This window comes from Hyla sarda, chromosome 1 (genome assembly GCF_029499605.1).
Source record: "Hyla sarda isolate aHylSar1 chromosome 1, aHylSar1.hap1, whole genome shotgun sequence".
NCBI classification, from domain to species: Eukaryota; Metazoa; Chordata; class Amphibia; order Anura; family Hylidae; genus Hyla; species Hyla sarda.
In genome coordinates, this window is record NC_079189.1 from 531,927,318 (window position 1) to 531,946,363 (window position 19,046).

Sequence of the window (19,046 nt, forward strand, 5' to 3'; positions counted from 1 at the left end):
ATGTATCCTAATTGTACTTACAGGTGATGGAGGGGCAGCGGCGGTCGTGGAAACCTATTTCGTTTATTCTGGACATGTCCTAAATTATCACAACTAAAAAGTGATATGAGTTCCTTACTATCTATGCTCTCACAACAATCTATCACACTATCTCCTGAGCTATTCATACTCACAATTGGGTTAGATAAGATTAAAGGGGTACTCCCATGGAAAACTTTTATTTTTAAATCAACTGGTGCCAGAAAGTTAAACAGATTTGTAAACCACTTCTATTAAAAAATCTTAATCCTTCCAGTACTTTTTAGGGGCTTTATACTAAAGAGAAATCCAAAAAAGAAATGCATTTCCTCTGATGTCATGACCACAGTGCTCTCTGCTGACCTCTGCTGTCCATTTTAGGAACTGTCCAGAGCAGCATATGTTTGCTTTGGGGATTTTCTCCTGCTCTGGACAGTTCCTAAAATGTACAGCAGAGGTCAGCAGAGAGCACTGTGGTCATGACATCAGAGGAAAAATGCATTTCTTTTTTTGGATTTCTCTTTAGTATAAAGCCCCTAAAAAGTACTGGAAGGATTAAGATTTTTTAATAAAAGTGATTTACAAATCACTTTAACTTTCTGGCACCAGTTGATTTAAAAAAAAAAAAGTTTTCCACGGGAGTACCCCTTTAAACCGGACGTTAGAATCCCCATATGTCATGTTATTTTATCAACAGGATTAGCCATAGCAAGATGGAAGCCAGATGTCCCCACTATACAGGACATATATGCTGCCAACCTAATGTGGGGGGAACTATACTGCCAACTAATGTGGGGGAACATGCTGCCTACCTAATGTGGGGGGGAACTATACTGCCAACCTAATGTGGGGGGAACTATACTGCCAACCTAATGTGGGGGAACATGCTGCCAACTAAGGTGGGGGAACATGCTGCCTACCTAATGTGGGGGGAACTATACTGCCTACCTAATGTGGGGGGAACTACAAGGTACTGTACATTGCGGTAGAGGGGTAGTCTTATATGGCGAGTATATCCCAAACTCTACATTTTAAATGTAAAAGTTGGGGGTCGTCTTATACACGCAGTCGTCTTATACGCCGGCATATACGGTATGTGGGGGGGAGGGGTCCTACAGATACAACCGGCCCTTTGAGGGTGACCAAACTGCTGATGCGGCCCTTGATGAATTTGAGTTTGACACCCCTGCTTTAAATAGATGTGTAGCTTTATACATACACGTTGTACACATTGACTTATACACCAAAGGGAGTTCCTGGAGGAGCGAAAGCGACGACTGGACACAATCATACAAAGAAGCAAGTAGAAATAAGGTAACGTTAATTCACTAACTTTAAATTTTTTGGTCAATATTGATATGTTGGAGAAAACAAATGAAATAGAAGTCATACAGAAGATAAATGCACCGCTACTACTTTCAACTTTAACTAAAAGACAATCTACTCAAAAATTCTTTATGGATCCCCTTTCCCAAGATATATCTTACATTACATTATTGTTATGTTTATTCCCTTTGTTTTATGCACGGTTGTATGATTTTCTTAATAGTTAGGAGTGCATGAAGTAATGACACTCCTAATATTTGGGATTGTTTATTTGAAAAATTCAATAAAAATTACTTCAACTGCCACATATGTGCAGAATACTATTATGTGTGAATACACCCTGAGGGTACGTTCACACAGGTGGATTTATTTGCGGGTTTCCGCTACATATTTGAAAGTGGGCGGGCTCTTCTCGGCTGTCCGCAGCTGATTTTCCGTGCCGGTATTTCCGCTGCGGAAAATCCGCCGCAGACCCTACTGACTTCAATGGGGCTTGTGGCGGATTTTCCGCAGCGTAAATTCCGCCTCGGAAAATCTGCTGCGGAAAGCCGCGAAGCGCCTGCCCCCTTTCAAATACGCAGTGGGAAACCTGCAAATAAATCCGCCCATGTGAACGTACCCTCACGGTCTATTCACACGTACGGTATTCTGCACAGATTTAATGCGCAGGATTTCATGCTGTGTTCAGTCATTCAGTTTACACTGAAGTCTGCAGCAGAAAATCTGCGCAGAATTCTGTACATGTGAATACAACCTAAAGCTGAAATCACAATTAGTTTTGAGCAAGTCCTGGTCATGTGTGATAGATGACAAATCTCTATCATGGCCTAGGATTAAATTCACATGCTGCAGATTTCTTGTAGATAATTATATGACACAAGTATTTGGAGCTGTGTGTACACAATGGGACAGTCGCACCAGTTCCCGCACACTGCACCAAGTGAACACGATTTCAGGAAACAATCTACATTGCCCCATGGGCGGGGACCGAGCAGCAGGGGGCGGTGACTACCTAGATGCTTGTGGTCAGTGAGAAGGAGGAGCTAACCAGGGCACGCCTCTTATACACAGTCCAGCCTATAGCAGCAGCAGGAGGCGTGGTCCGCTGGCTGTCATGTGACCACGCCGTCCCGTGACCCGGTAGATGCAGTTGACAGCAATATGTTTCCGGGTACCGGCGCAGTGATGGGTGCGCGGCTTCTTCCAGTGTTCTGCCTTCTCGCCCTCTCCTCTCCCCGGTGCTGGGGTTACCTCTTGTCGGAAGGGGAGAACCCCTTGTATAGTAGTGCGCTGCTTCATGCGACAGCGGAGGAATCCCCGTACGGCTCCTTGTGGCCTTTACCGCAGGCGGTGCAGCAGTCCGCCGATGTCTACTACATCCCCCCGGTGGAGTTCAGCATCGTACACGGAGCCGGCTCCACCGCAGGGCCGCTGTGCTTCGTGCTGCAGGACGCCTTCCGGAGGTGAGTGCCGGGAAACCGACCCCTACCTGTAGTTTTTTTTCATTAACAGGTACACTTTACGGCAGTGGTGTCCAAACTGTCGACCTCCAGATATTGCAAAACTACAACTCCCAGCATGCCCGGACAGCCTTTGGCTGTCCGGGCATGCTGGGAGTTGTAGTTTTGCAACATCTTGTGCACTGATATATGGCAGCATTTTAAGGTGAAGTTCCACTTTTCTTTTTCAGCCTAAGAGGCCAAGTTATAATACAGTGTAATTAGCTTCTATTATGTCCGTGCGTTTCTTTGTCCCGTTTTCATGCACAGGAAGGACCCAAATGCAAAGTCTTTTTATTTTACTGTTGTCTCTGACCTTTCCCAGCATTCCATGCAGCCACAGACAATGTTAGAAGTTGCATGGTCACCAAGACATTGCAGTAGGTGGGTGGGAGGGTGAAAACTAGGGATCGACCGATCGATTTTTATTTTTTAGGGCCGATACCGATAATCTGTGGAGGTTAGGGCCGATAACTTATACCGATATTCCGGTATAAGTTATCGGCTATTTATCCCTCCCCCCCCCCCCCCCCCCCCAACACCCCCCAGACCCCCACCCAGGCGACGCTGCTGCAGATAGCGGGCGCTTTAAATCAATGAACTGCAGCGGCTTTTGCAGTCCCAGAGACCGCCGCCTGCTTCTCTCTCCCTGCCTGTCCTGGGGTCCTCCTGAGTCCTACCACCGCACCCCCCACCGCCCCGGCCAGAGACTGCTGCCGCCTGCTTCTCTCTCCCTGCCTGTCCTGGGGTCCTCCTGAGTCCTACCACCGCACCCCCCACCGCCCCGGCCAGAGACTGCCGTCGCCACAGCCCCATTGCCTCCCCCATTCCCAGCGTAACACAGGATGCCGCAGGAGCCAGAAGTAGTGCGGACCCCGGGAACAGGTAGTTTATAAAATCGGGGATGGGGGAGGCAATGGGGCAGCAGCGGTCTCTGGTGGGGGGGGTGCGGGGGGCATTATCGGATTATCGGCAAAGTAATTGCTGATACCGATAACATCCAAAATCGCGAATATCGGCCAAACCGATAATCAGCTGACCGCTAGTGAAAACCATTACTTCAGTAAGGCTATGTTCACACGGCGGAATTTCCGTGTGGAATTCTACATGGAGATTCCGCTGCAGCAGAGTCCCATTGAATTCAACTAGATTCTGCGGCGGCATTTCCACTCCAGATGATTCCTGTCCATTCTTTCTGCAGACTCCGCACGGAATGCATAGCTTTCTATGAGACGGCGCATTCCCGTGCGTTCTTAGCGTTTGCATGTTATTTTGGAATGTCCGACATGTGAACATAGGCTAAATCCTTTACACCCTGCTATTCACTGAGCCACGCCCCCTGGAGACCATGTGACTTATGACATTGTCTCTGGCCACATGGAAAGGTCAGTTAAAGGAAACCTGTAGAGGTATATAACTCATCTGAAGGATAGGGGATAGGTTTTAGAAGACGGGGTCCGAACTGGGGCATGTCTGTCCCCAGCATGACGCGTCGGCTGACCCCCCCCCCCCCCCCCCCCCAATATATCCTATAGAGATGCGTGTCAGCCGCCGTGTCGTACGGGGACAAAACGCTCCCTTCATGCGGACTCTCAGGCCCATATAGGAGATTGCGGGGGTCCCAGCCTTCGGATAGGGGTAAGGTATATACCACTACAGTTTTCCTCTAAATAAAAAACTGTCACTACAGCATTTCCTGTGCATGAAAATGGGACAAAGTGGTGCTCAGAGCGAATAGAAGCAAATGACACAGTATTATAAACTGGCATCGTGGGCTGAAACCTAGAGAAAAAATCTTAAATTCCCCCTTAATTTTCATATTATGGCTGCAATACCTGACCCCCTGATGGACACCTGAAGATCACATAGATCAATGGTCTATAAACTGTGCAGAACTACAACTCCTAGCATGCCCGAACAGTCTGGGAGTTGTACTGCAAGAGCTGGAGGTCCACAGTTTGGAGACCCCTGACTTAGACCGTATTATGGCCGCCATAAAGCCCATCCACAAAGCGCTTCCTTGTGACTTGCAGATCACGTCCTGGCTGTATTTATTTTTTATTTTCCTTCCAAAGCAGCCACACCCCGGCCACAGTGCATACAGCATAAAGACATGAGACAATTTTATGTGGTCTGAGGAAACCGTATCAACTACTGACTGAAAGAATAGGGAGGCATAGAGATTTCTTGTAATGTTTTTGTATTGTGTCCATGCCTTAAAGGGGTACTCCGCCCCTGGCATCTTATCCCCTATCCAGCCTGACATTGCATGCTATTCTGTAGTCTGTGATCTACAAGTACACCCAGATCCTTCTCTACCAGTGACTCTGCCAGTTTAATCCCCCCTAAGACATACGATGCATGCAGGTTATTAGTACCCAGATGCATAACTTTACATTTATCCACATTGAACCTCATTTGCCAAGTGGATGCCCAGACACTTAGTCTATCCAAGTCATCTTGTAACTTATGCACATCCTCTATAGACTGTACCGTGCTAGGTGTGTAGATGTCTAGGGGCGGAGTACCCCTTTAAATGGAAAGGGATTCCCATAAGGATGTATTATGTAATTGCCTCTTGTGTAATTCTGTGATATAGTAATGATTTGGTAAACGTGTACTTAATGCTGGCACACTTCAGGAATTATAATCTGCATATATTACCAACATTAGTGTAACAAAGCTTTCACGCCGCTTCTGACTTGTCATAGATACATGTGAGAAGCGATGGGGAACCAGTTGCCGAGACCTTCACCAATTTCTAGAACGAAAAGACAGAAGCACTCACCCGAACATAGTCTCTTTCGTGCTTGGAAAGCCTAATGCACATAATATGGACTGAGCCATAGTATCTTAGACACTGCACACTCAGCCTTCAGACTAAAACTGAGAGGAAAATGAGAACACAGCGCTTAGGTGAGTGCTCCTGTCTGTCCCTTCGTTCTAGATCAATAGGGGTCTCAGCAACTGGATCCCCATCGATCACAGCTCCTGACATGTCTTTATTAGGGTATGTTCACACTGAGGAATTTCCACGAGTAATTCTGCTTGCTTTTTCCTCTCCAAATCATTCAGCAGTGAAAATCCCCATAGAGCTGTGCAGAATTTCTGCCCCTCAGTTCACACTGAGGAATTTCCTCAAGCAGAATTCTGATGAGGAAGTCTATTCCACTTGAAGAAAGAACATGTTCTTTCTTTCAGGCGGAATCAGTGTCTTACTCCCATAGAGATCAATGTTAATTATTTTTTTTCAGTCAGAATAATTTCCATGCGGAAATGGCGCAGAATTGGCGCATGGGGGAAAAAAAAAGGAATATATATATTCATTTCCGCGTTTGGAATTCAACGCAAAATCTCTGAGTTCTTGTGGAAAAGTAACAATATTTTGAGGCAGAAAATTTCTGCTTGATTTCCGCCCCAATTCCTCAGTGTGAACATACCCTTACATGTCAGAAGGTGTGTGAAAGCTTAGGTACACTTGAATGCGTATCTTACTTTTTTTTTTTTTTTTTTTTTTTTTATTTGAAGGTTTTTGTTTTCAAACAATAAAAGGACTATGGGCAATGAGTCAGTCGTAGAAATAAAGCATACAAGTGGGCATAACCTGTCGACATAATGGTAATGGCTACCTCTGAGCTGCTCATTTATGTTTCAAAGGGGGATGTGTGGGAGGGAGGAAAATGGAATTGTGGGATCTGTAGTAAAAAAAAAAAAAAAAAAAAAAACAAGTCAAACAGGAAATACCAGTAAACAAAAAGCTAGCCACAATGTTATGGTTATCTCTCAACATAGCCATTTAGCCCCAAGACAAGTGCAGATCCTTCCTAAGCATGTCCATTACTGTCTGCCAGGTATGTACTAAAATCACCTTATGGTGGATAACCCCTTTAATTTCGTTTAACAGCTCCACGTCTGTTCCTAGGTTGTATGTGGTATGACAACTTGGCTCCATTCACTTCAATGGAACTGCAGAACCATGTCTGTCCTGGAGACAGATGGGGAGTGGTTTTTGAAAGAAATTACCTCTGTTTTATTGTTCCCGGATAACCCCTTTTAAGGGAATTACAAAAGCTTTAGGAATTGCGTAGGTTATCACATGAAGGGAATCTGTTAGAATCAACAGTGACCATTTAAAGGGGTACTCCGCTGCTCAGCGTTAGGAACAAACTGTTCCGAACGCTGGTACCGGCGGCGGGAGCTTGTGACGTCATAGCTACGCCCTGTGGGGTGTGATGTCATGAGGGGGCGTGGCTACCACGTCACGAGCTCCCGCACGTGTAAGTACACAAGGATGGTATAGTGAAACTGCGAATGGCTCATTAAATCAGTTATTTCTGTGTATTGCATGGACCAGACAAGTTTCCATGTATAAGAAGTCCTCTATACATTTTTAGTGACTGACACCCAAATGTTCATGTTTCTCCTATGTGGAGGGGTAAGCTGCAGTGGGACAGCATCTGGTGGTGAAAATCCAACACACCCGCCTCTTCTCCACCAACTTCATTTGCCAGTGGAGAGTCAGGAGGCTGCCATACACCACAGTTGGCAGAACCTGCAGACTTCTTTAGTCTAATCTGTATGGACACCTAAACAGAACTGGATTGTAAGTGGTTGACCCCTTTATTAGTATTTTTTTTATATATATATATATATATATATATATATTCATACAAGCAGGGGTTGTCAGTCTGATTGTCCCTAGGTAGGACCTTGTAAAGGGACTGTCATGTTTGCCTCTTTTACATCCCGTGTCACAGACTTCGGTCAACATGAGGTTTCTTTTTCTGGGTGTAATGTTATGGTGTAATTCTTTTGGATGTATAGTAGGGCTACTTTTTCCATACCTGTGACTATACTGAAGCAGAATGATAGTTGAGAAATAGTTCAGCTCAGTGCACAGTCTTGCGTCACATCCTACAAGAGAAAGACGTGACAAACCGCTCTCCCTGTAGAAAACCTGCTAGAAACCATGGAAGGAGGCCAGGTTTTTATTTTTCTTCAGTGTCGGCTTTATTACATATGATGAAATTGTCCGGGCTAATTTAATGACCTGTGGTGTGGCAATAAGACTCTGTTACTAGGTTTTAGAGGTATAAATAGCACTGGAATGGAGCTTTGAGCTCACAATTGATAACCTAGCGATACATATATGATAGCGGTTAGCCAGGCGTACATTCAGTCCCAATCTGTTCTGGTATTAGGAAGCAGTCCATGATATACTCAGTTTATCTTATCTTCTTACTACTTTTAAAAAATGTAATCCTTCCAGTACTTATCTGCTGCTGTATTCTCCACAGGAATTTATTTTCTTTTTGAATTTCTTTTCTGTATGACCACACTGCTCTCTGCTGACACCTCTGTCCATGGCAGGAACTGTCCAGAGCAGGAACGAATCCCCATAGCAAACCTATCCTGCTCTGGGCAGTTCCTGACACTTCAGATAGGTTAGAGGGAGATGAAACAAGTTATACCTGTCTCTTAGCTAATGGCTGTTTTTATAAAACCATGTTTTCTTTCCAAGCTCATGTGTCATAGAGCTGGTGCTGCCCTAAGTGATTGACCTAGAGGACTCTGAGCTAGAAGCCAAGCAAGAGGAGGTGGGGGAGGGAGCAGGCAGGCATGCATGCAGCAGCTCAGCTCGGCCTCTATGACACTTGATTTCAGAAGGAAGACGTAATTTTATAACTCTACAAACATCTTTCAGCGGAAATCATATATCTGCCCATGCCTGCAGCTCTGAGCATGGTAAAGAGCTGACAGATTCACTTGTAACACTTCTGGTGCCAAGAGGAAAGAGTGCACCTTACTGCACACTGCAGGGCTTCTGCAAAGAAGACCTGTTTGTTTTGCTTGTAGGAGAATATACAGGGTATGTCTAGCTGTTCAGGGGATTTCACGCAGCGCGAAATAAGCTGTGTATATGCTATGTGTGACCCTACCCTTAATGTTTAGAAAGGAATGGCATTCAGTAGCCTGGTAGAGCAGGGTGACGGCACCTTATTTCTGTAATCTGTAGAATTCATTTTTTATTTTTTTTTCTCTTTCTTACAGATATTACGATTATATGTTTGGATACAAACCATTCATAGACAGTGCTGTAAATGACATCGGTCCATCGGCCGGCCGGCTGGTCCAGCTACAGGTTATTCTAACTTCTGAACAGAATGAATGTTTTATATATCCCCACGTAAAATCAGATGAGTCGTGTAAGTATAATGTGTATGTTCTTCTGGCCTGATGGCGGTTGGTGGTAGGGGCGTAAAAAACACTGAATTGTAATTGAAGTTGCACTGTACAGACAATCCTTTATTAGAAATATTCTCCAGTCTTACGTACAGCTCCTGTGCAGACCGGTGTGTCTCCATGGTTAGGGCCTTAGTCAGCTGAACTGACCTGATGTGTAATACTGGACACTATACTGTAATAACGCAACCTTGTCCATGGCCTATGTTCTTGTGGTAAGCCTTGGGGGGTGTAGGGTAGTTGGGATGTTGTAGTAGATAAGGGGTTAATGTTAACCCTATAGTTCGTGACGCCAGGCTGAGGGCTAGTATGCTGAGGTAATTCTCTATCGCCGCCCTTCCCAGAAACGATAGGTGCGTGTAATAAAATGACTGAAGGTCCACAAGGAACTTGAACAAACTTTTACTTAAGTGCTTGCAGTACATCCAATGAACAATGACAGTCTCAGGCAAACAGTCTGTATATATCTCAATGACTGACAATTGTTGCGGACCTTGAATGATATTAAAAGTCTCTGAATTTAGGGTAGTTATTGCAGATCCGTCCCGATTTAGGGGATAGATAAGGTCCGGTGATCCTGCAGAGTGCGACGGGATTGATACACTCAGAAATTAGAAGTTATCGGCCGTCGCCGCAAGGTTCAGGCCTAGACTCACTGATCTCAGCAGCGCAGATGCTGCTTGCTTGCTTGCACAGGAACAAGAGAGCGAGAACATGGCCACCGCTCCCTTATATTGGCAGGGGGTGGGGTAATCTGATTGGTCCGAACATGTCATTCACTGTTACACAGTGTGATGGGATTGACTACGTCACAGGGACCTCCAAAGGTCCTCAAGCAGAAATACTATAGAGTTCACCTGACCACGTGACCCGCAGGTCCTGCTACGCTATGGGCAGGTAATTAACTATTTATTTACATTTATATAATCTTATACATCTAAATCCTAATTGGTTACTGCACAATTACCAACTGGATGAGAGGTGACTAGGGGTGAGCTAGACAATTGGGACCCCAACGTCCTAGGGACTCTGGCTATGGACACCCACAATAAAAGGTACCAGATAGGATACGGTACTGGGACACCACATTCTTTTCTTGTATAACTTTATTTTTGGTTCTTAACTTTCTCAGGCCCCTTTCACACTACCGTTATCACATGGTAGTGTGATGGCCGACAGAGAAAAAATACAACTTGTGTAGTCTTTGTCTCCCGCTGAAAAACAGCGGCGCCGTACGGACCCCATTGACTATAATGGGGTCCATCGGGACCTGCTGTTGCCTGTTGCCCCCAGTTTAGTCTGTCAATTCAATGAGATCCTGACTGACCCCTCATAAGTCAGGGGGGCTGTTGGGTGCAGGTGGATGTGAAGAGCTTAGGCCTTTCTCTGTAGTCCCTGCTGTACCCGCCATATTAAAGGGATTATCCAGGAAAAGAATTAGATAAACATCCCACACCTGTCCTCAGATTGTGTGTGGCATTAGAACTTGACTCCATTCTCTTCAATGGAACAGTGTTGCAATACCACACACAGCCTGAGGACAGGTGTGGCTCTATTTATTTATTTTTTTGAAGAAATCAGCTCTGTTTTTCTAATTCTGGATAAACCATAGATAGTCCAAGGATGTATGTCCTGCAGACCACTGCCTTTGTCCTGAACCTTGGAGTGTGACTTGTGGAGGAAGGGAACTGTTAGTTCAGTAACATCAAGCCGTCAGTCCATTAAGTGACCTCACATGGGCTTTCCTTGTTTTTTGCAGATAAACTGATAATCGATGATGATGGCGCTGTGTTACAGGCCAGTCAGGTCTGGGGTGCTCTGCGAGGTAAGTCCTTTCCCTAAATGTTTCATTGCTGATAAAAAAAATAAATAAAAAAGTGTCAAACCTGGAATCACTGATTGTTCTGTGTCGAGGGAAAGAAAAATATTACAAAAAATTATGGCCATGGCCTGATGAAGGGCTGTATATGTGCCCAAAAAACACATTGCCCTTGCACATTTTTAAGGTTTTTAACCCCTTAACGACCAAGGACGTATATTTATGTCCTTGGCCGGCTCCCGCGATATAACGTGGGGTCACGTGGTGACCCCGCGTCATATCTGGTCGGTCCCGGCATGTATCTGATGCTGGGACCCGGGGCTAATAGCGTGCGGCAGTGATCGCGGTGCCGCGTGTTATTAACCCTTTAGACGTGGCGTTCAAAGTTGAACGCCGCATCTAAACCGAAAGTAAAACCATCCCGGCTGCTCTGCGGTGCTGATCGGGACCACCGCAGTGAAAATGCGGTGTCCCGATCAGCTGGGACACGAGCGGAGGTCCACTTACTTGCGTGTCCCCTCGGCGATTGATTGCTCCAAGCCTGAGATTCAGGCTTGAGCAATCGACTGCCGATAACCCTGATTACTGCAAAGCTATGGTTTTGCAGGGATCAGGGTAAAAGATCAGTGTGTGCAGTGTTATAGGTCCCTATGGGACCTATAACACTGCAAAAAAAAGTAAAAATAAATAAATAAATAAGTTAATAAATGTGATTTAACCCTTTCCTTAAAAGTTCAAATCACCCCCTTTTCCTATAAAAAAAAATAAATAAAAATATATAAACATATGTGGTATCGCCGCGTGCGTAAATGTCCGAACTATAAAAATATATTGTTAATTAAACCGCACGGTCAATGGCGTGCGCGCAAAAAAATTCCAAAGTCCAAAATAACGTATTTTTGGTCGCTTTTTATATCATGAAAAATGAATAAAAAGCGATCAAAAAGTCCGATCAATACAAAAATGGTACCACTTAAAACTTCAGATCACGGCGCAAAAAATGAGCCCTCATACCGCCCATATATGTGGAAAAATAAGTTATAGGGGTCAGAAGATGCCAATTTTAAACGTATAAATTTTCCTGCATGTAGTTATGATTTTTTACAGAAGTACGACAAAATCAAACCTATATAAGTAGGGTATCATTTTAACCGTATGGACCTACAGAATAAAGATAAGGTGTCATATTTACCGGAAAATGTACTGCGTAGAAACGGAAGCCCCCAAAAATTACAAAATGGCGTTTTTTTTCTTCAATTTCGTCGCACAATGATTTTTTTTTTTCGTTTCGCCAAAGATTTTTGGGTAAAATGACTGATGTCACTGCAAAGTAGAATTGGTGGCGCAAAAAATAAGCCATCACATGGATTTTTAGGTGCAAAATTGAAAGGGTTATGATTTTTAAAAGGTGAGGAGGAAAAAATGAAACTGCAAAAAACTGAAACCCGTGGTCCTTAAGGGGTTAAGTGTTTTACTAATAAACCAACCTCAACTACAAACGCAAACGCCTTAAGAACCTTCTTTGGGTGAACTATGGTATTCCCCACTGCTGAAGAAAAGGACCTGAGTTAACCTGACGGGGAGGGGGGGGGGGGGTGTACCAATATATTATGCTTTGGTTCCCTCCAACTGAGCGCAAATACCTTTTTTATTTTTATGTTTTTGTATGTACTGGTTGTTCTGTTTAAGTTTTTGGCACTGTGATTTGCAAAGTTAGTGGATGGAAACTTATGATCACATACAAAATGATGGTTACACTTTCTTTTATAAAAGTTTTCCTCCAGGGGTCTCTCCTTCCAGATCTGACTTTAGGTATGGAGAGATGCAACAGCAGGTTGGCTGGTACACTTGTCAGGGCAGCTGTATGTCCTCAGCGAGTGTCATGCACAGGTCCTATTCTAATAAATTGTTGTGCTGACTGCTGACTTTTAACACCCTGGTTTTAGCTAGCTCCATACTTTTCACCCCCCCGACATATGATGGCCTTTTAATGACCATAGTAAGTTAAATACAGCATTTGGTTACAATGCTGCTAACTTTAGAATGTTGCGGCCATAAGAGTACAGAATAAGCTTTTCAGTGGAGCTGATTATTTTAACTGACCCGGAACTACTCTGTTGCCCCACTGTTGCGCACCACCCATTACAATGTGTAGTAGAGACACAGTGAGTGACAGTTTCTCACTGTGTCTCTAGATGTTTCCAAGTCTCCTGTCTGGTCAGCAGCTGCCCACCTCCTGGTGCAGCATCCTGCTGAGCCGACCGCCCAATTCTTGATTAGTCACTAGAGCAGACAAACTGAGTTCTATTGAATTCAATAGTATAACAGCTGTTTTGTTGGCAATATATATCATATAATTTTATGCATATTGTTCTTTATTCTTACTTTGAGTTGACATTACCATTTGTCTTCATATATATGGGCTGAATATACATTGGTTCCAACATAGAATGGTTGCCCCAGAACCAATAAATGTTGTATATTTTGGGACCACTGTACATGAAATGTCAGAATGTATTAAAAAAGGTAGTCCAGGTCACTTTTTTTTTTTTTTTTCACACAAAAAACACACCACCCTATATATGGGTTGTCCCTGCTATTGCAGTTTAGGCCCATATTTTTATATATATATATTTTTTTTCTCTAGGTGGGGAAAAAGCTGACCCCACTTTTCTAATTCCAGACAACTCCCTCAAATTAAGGATTAAAAACAGTGTGTGAACATGGACTTAATACTGTAGACAAGACATTAGTGTGTATGTGTGTGTGTGTATATATATATATATATATATATATATATATATATATATATATATATGTATGTATATATATATATATATATATATATATATATATATATATATATATATATATATATATTTATTATAATATAATATAATTTTTATTTTTATTTTTTTTCTTCTCTTAAAGGTTTGGAGACCTTCAGCCAACTGGTTTATGAGGACAGTGCTGGGGCGGTAAGTGATTTGATTATTTTGGACACTACTATTAGTAATCCCCTTTCCTATCTTTGCTAAAGGCAGTCTTTCCATTGAAACAATAATAAATGGGGCTGTCTTGTCGCCCTTTGATCCTTGTCACCACACCATGAAGTATGGTTGAAAATGTTACTGCAGTCTATTTCTTTTTATTTCAGTATTTTATAATTAGTTTAGATAATTAAAATGTATTTAAAAAGATAATGTACTAAATGTTTTGTGCCCTAGACTTGATTATGAAATATATATATTTCTTGTGTTTCCTTTTTAACTAGTTCCTTGTAAACAAAACCAAAATCGCAGATGCTCCTAGGTTTGCACACAGAGGAGTCCTGCTGGACACATCCAGGCACTACCTGCCTTTAAAAACTATTCTCTTGAACCTGGTGAGTCTTGTGTTTCTGTTATTCCAGGATACACATTGATTTATTGTCCATTGCTCTTTATGTATCATTTATCAGGCGGTATGTTTGGTGCTTTCATTATAGAAGCTATTGCAAAACTGGTAACATTTAAAGTATCACAGAAAAGTGGCCACACTAAGGGTGCATTCACACCACGATTCGGCTGGTAGATGTGAAAACCTGCATCTCATTCATTTGAGCCTATTGGATTCCGATAGTGACTCATTAATTGCCCCATATCCGGTTTTGTGACATGACTGAAAACCGTGGTATACTACTATTTTCAGTCTGGTTACAAAACTGGATACAGGGCAAAAATAAGCCTACAGGATTCACTATCTGTGCACAATGCACTGTATTAGTTATGACCTTGCCAAAATACGCAAGGTCGTAACCCAGTTCAAGGTCTTCAGTCTCCAGCGATTCCCTACTCTAACATAGACAAAAAATGACAGAAAACATTTAAAGTGTACCTGTTGCTTTAAAAAAAAAAACTTTTGACGTGTCCTAGAAACACAGACCACAAACAAAAATACAGACCTCAAAGACTTCACTAGAAAACTAGTCTGTGAAGTCTTTGAGGTCTGGATGATTGATTAGCACACCTTAGTGTATTGGTGAATATCCAGTGTAACCTTGGGCTTTGTAGTTGTGAGCTGCACACATACTTCTTTTTTACACATGTCCTAGAAACACGTCAAAAGTTTTGATTGGTGGAGTCTGAGTGTTAAGATCCCCCCCCCAGCCCATTAAGACCCCAGTTAGAATAAGGCAAAGAAATATGCAGTTGACCGGCACAATCCCATAGACTTACCTTGTAAGATTGTCCCTCTTAGCGTGCTCTTCTCTTTGCTAGGTCTAGGTATCGGTCGCATTTTGAACACTCATACCCAACTTATCAAAACATGTCTCTACAACATGCCGATGTTTTTTTTTTTTTTTTTAAGTGACCATACCCATTTAAAAGCAGTTGTATGTAGTTACTAATACAGCTAGAGCTCCACAATGACGAATCCATGTACAGCTGACATTGTAAAGAATGTTAAGGGTATGTTCACACATGAAGAGGAATTTCCACAAGTAATTCCGCTTGCTTATTCCTCTCCAATTCATTCAGCAGTGCCAAACCTTGTTGATTTGAATTGAATTCTGCTCCTCAGTTCACACTGAGGAATTTCCGCATGAAGACTGAACATATTCATTCTTCATGTGGAATTCGCATCTAAATTCCCATAGACTGTAATGTTAATACATTTTTCCGCCGAACGTGTTTTTGCGGGGAACTTGCGCAGAAATTCCACGCAAAAAAAGGGGTAATTCTAATTGGTTGTCGTCCAGCAAAAAAAAAAAATTACCGCCTATATTCCGTGCGGGAAAAAAAAAACAGTAATTCCGTGGCTGAATTTTTAAGCGAGGATACCTCGCCAATTCCTCAGTATGAACATACCCTTAAAGTTACAGAATGACACTGTCTAGACCAGTGGTCTCCAAACTGTAGCCCTCCAGTTGTTTTAAAACTACAACTCCCAGCATGCCTGTTTTGTCTGGGCGTGCTGGAAGTTGTAGTTTTGCAACAGCTGGAGGCACCCTGGTTGAGAAACGCTGCATTAGAGTCCTACAGTCTTAGTTCTAGTGGTGCTTTGCAGCCCTTCAATTACTGATAGTGTCCCAGCAGTACCGCTTGTAGCACCCAGACAGGTACTATACAGTAGAACATATATTTAATACAATCCACTATTTTCCTGAGTTAGAAAACTTCAAGTCCCAGCATGGTCTGACAGTTACAGAAGGTAAACAGCTGGTATTTGTAGTTTTCTTTTTTAAGCTATGTTTAAAAATTGTGCTGAATGGGCACAGTTTGGAGACCACTGGTCTAAAATAAAGCCACTTGCTGTGTTTGCAGGTATCATCTGATGGCCTGTTTAGGTAGGAATTTAATTGAAGAAAAACTCAACGACTCCCATTTTCTCCTATGGGAGTTATGGAAATGGAGTAATACGCTTTTTTATTTTTTAATCCCATCCACTGCAACCAGGCTGGATTGATCCATAGGAAGGCAAAAACACTTATGACTCTGTTGGTTGCCTCGTAACTCCGATAACTCCTTGGATCAGCATCCAACCTCTAGAATTCTAGTACCCATAGCTTATGTATATATATTTTTCATGGAAGGCATCCAATACACCCCCTCCTTGTGGAATAGGTTGTTTATCATACTGCATCTCCCAACTGTCTTACTAAGGCAGAGATCAGGAAAAAGAAGGAATCTGATGTTTTGGATTTGAAAATGTATGATGCTTTGTTCCTGAGAGAAATAAAGCACTTCCTTATTAGGCACATAAGCCGTTAGATTTCCTTTAAGGGTAGGGTCACACGTAACCGATCCGCAGCATATTTTACGTTGCAGATCCGCTTGTGACCCGACCCATATAGTGCCTCCTGCTGTTGCCAAACCCACCCGGCCCGCCCCCTTTCCTGTTCGCCCCGCCCCCTGGCCTGCTCGCAGCAGCAATCTGGCACTCCGAGCAGCCACACTGGGGGGCCTGCGAGTTGCCAAGTGCACTCAGACATCCTGGAGCAGCCAAGATGTCTGTGTACACTGCGGATGCACATGTGCAGTACACTCGTACATTGCGGCAACACCGCAATGTCTGAGTGCATTCGGCGACTCTCAGGCCCCCCAGTGTGGCTGCTCAGAGTGGCGGATTGCCGCTGTGAGCAGGCCGGGAGGCGGGGCTAGGGGGCAACAGCAGGACGCACAATATGGGTCGGGTGACCAGCGGATCCGCAGAGTAAAATATGCTGCGGATCCGCTACGTGTGACCCGACCCTAAAGGGGATTTTTTTTTTTCCATAATATCATGCTGTCTGGTCCTTGTGATTTCTCCCCGACCTGACTGCAGGGAGAAGCAATCTATCAATTAATCAATTAATGTTTAGAGGGGAGAAGCCACTAGAGACCACCGTGATGACTTGTGGTTATGGCAGCGCGAAAGTGATCGCATGTTCCTTTTAAGAATTTAACATATATTTTTTTTGTTTACATCTTGGGGATTTTTCTTTAATGGTTTTTGGTAATGGAAATCTTATTTATTTTCCAGAATGCTATGGCTTTCAACAAGATGAATGTTTTCCATTGGCATATTGTAGATGATCAATCCTTTCCCTACCAGAGCATCACCTTTCCAGAGCTAAGTAATAAGGTGGGTGAATTTAACAGGTTCTAAAGCCAAGAGAGATCTGCTGCTCATACTACACCTCTGTGTACAGTAATAGTCTAGTCCTATGGGATGGTAAAAGGTGGGATAGCCACAGTTGTCAAATAAGCAGGTAATGGGTACACTTACATGTACTTAATCTGCTGTGGATTTCAGGTGTTTAATCCACTGTGGATTTAATTTAAAGGGGTTGTCCAGTGAAAGAAACAACCTTTTTTGTATGGTGTCAAAAAGTATAATAAAGCAACTTACTAATATTATGTTGCTCATCATTTGAGCTGAGCTGTCTCCATTTGAGCTGAGCTGTCTGGCTTGTAGCTGTGATGTCTTGTCCCTACTCCCCTCTGTTTGCTGAAAACCAGACCATTTATGTGAAGAGGGGGAGCTCATATTTCCACTCCTTAGATTTTAAGGAAGCATGTAGTGTTTCTCGGTGAACCTGTTCTAATGTGACTGAAAGGCTTTCTTCTACCTTTAAAATCGAATGAACAGTAATATGAGCTCCACCCTCCATATTACTAATCTTTTTCTGAGCACATAGGGTGGGAGGGGATGCAGGGACAGTGTGACATGTTGTTACAGCTACAAGGTAGAGAGCAGAGCTGATAGGGGAGATCTGTGCCCTATGGCTAATATATTAGTAAGTTGCTTTATCATACTTTTTTACCACACAGAGCTCTTCTTTCAGATCAACATCAGAATAATATAACTATACATTGATATATAATTTTTAAACCACGGCCTGACATATTTGCTTTAAATCTAGGAGCCAGGAATTATATATTTTTTTTAATGACCAGTGTGAGATTTTTCAGTTTTTGCTCTGTGAGCTGCAGTTTATTGGTACCACTTGTGTAGTATTGACTTTGTTCACTTTTTATTAAATTTTGTTTCTGTGATGTGCGTTTGGAGGGTGTGTGACAGGAGGGGCAGCAGGTTGTAGGGCGACAGCAGTGACAGGAGGGGCAGCAGGAGGGAGAGTGACAGGTGGTGCTGCAGGGTCTTGGTGCTGGCTGGACAGAGCTGTAACATATGGCATGCTGCAGGACACCAGGCTGGGTATACAGTCCCACACATACATGACATCGCCCCCAGCACCCACCTGGTTGGCAGTGCTGGGTGTTCTTTTCCGGCCGCTTCCGGTTTCCCTTACCTACTGGTGACTCTGTCACAGACCCCTGAGAGGGTGGGAGGGAATCCCCGTTATTGCTCTGGCTCCTCTCCCAGTACATCACAGCCTCATGCATGCATTAGGGACACATAATCTGGAAGTATGAGGTTGCAAAGAAAGGCGGTGGTGGCACAGAAGCTTTTGTATGGAACGAGTTATCACTGGCAACCCCAGGGGCAGCACAGAGCAGCTGACAAAATGTAGGCGCCAGGAGGAAATTCTCAGTTGTCATGGTGTTGTGGTACTTAAGATTTGTCAAGCCATGGTGTAAATATATAATCACAGCTCAGCTTTCATTTTACTAGATCTTGTTAAGACATGAAAGCTGGGCTGTGATTGGTTGTTATGG

At 43.4% G+C, this 19,046-nt stretch overlaps 1 protein-coding gene across 2 annotated transcripts in view; it reads left to right on the forward strand.

Annotated features, from left to right (window-relative positions):
* The first annotated feature begins 2,449 nt into the window (after nt 1–2,449).
* The window catches only part of HEXB (hexosaminidase subunit beta), a 42,951-nt gene continuing 26,354 nt past the window's right edge, over nt 2,450–19,046 (forward strand). The window contains exons 1-6 of one of the 2 annotated variants that reach the window (XM_056539979.1): nt 2,450–2,807; nt 8,895–9,049; nt 10,846–10,911; nt 13,837–13,883; nt 14,180–14,290; nt 17,410–17,511. In XM_056539979.1, coding sequence (XP_056395954.1) covers nt 2,506–2,807; nt 8,895–9,049; nt 10,846–10,911; nt 13,837–13,883; nt 14,180–14,290; nt 17,410–17,511 — 783 coding nt within the window. In that variant the 5' untranslated portion in view covers nt 2,450–2,505. The remainder of the gene's footprint in view (nt 2,808–8,894; nt 9,050–10,845; nt 10,912–13,836; nt 13,884–14,179; nt 14,291–17,409; nt 17,512–19,046) is intronic. The other variant, XM_056539970.1, reaches the window with a different exon arrangement.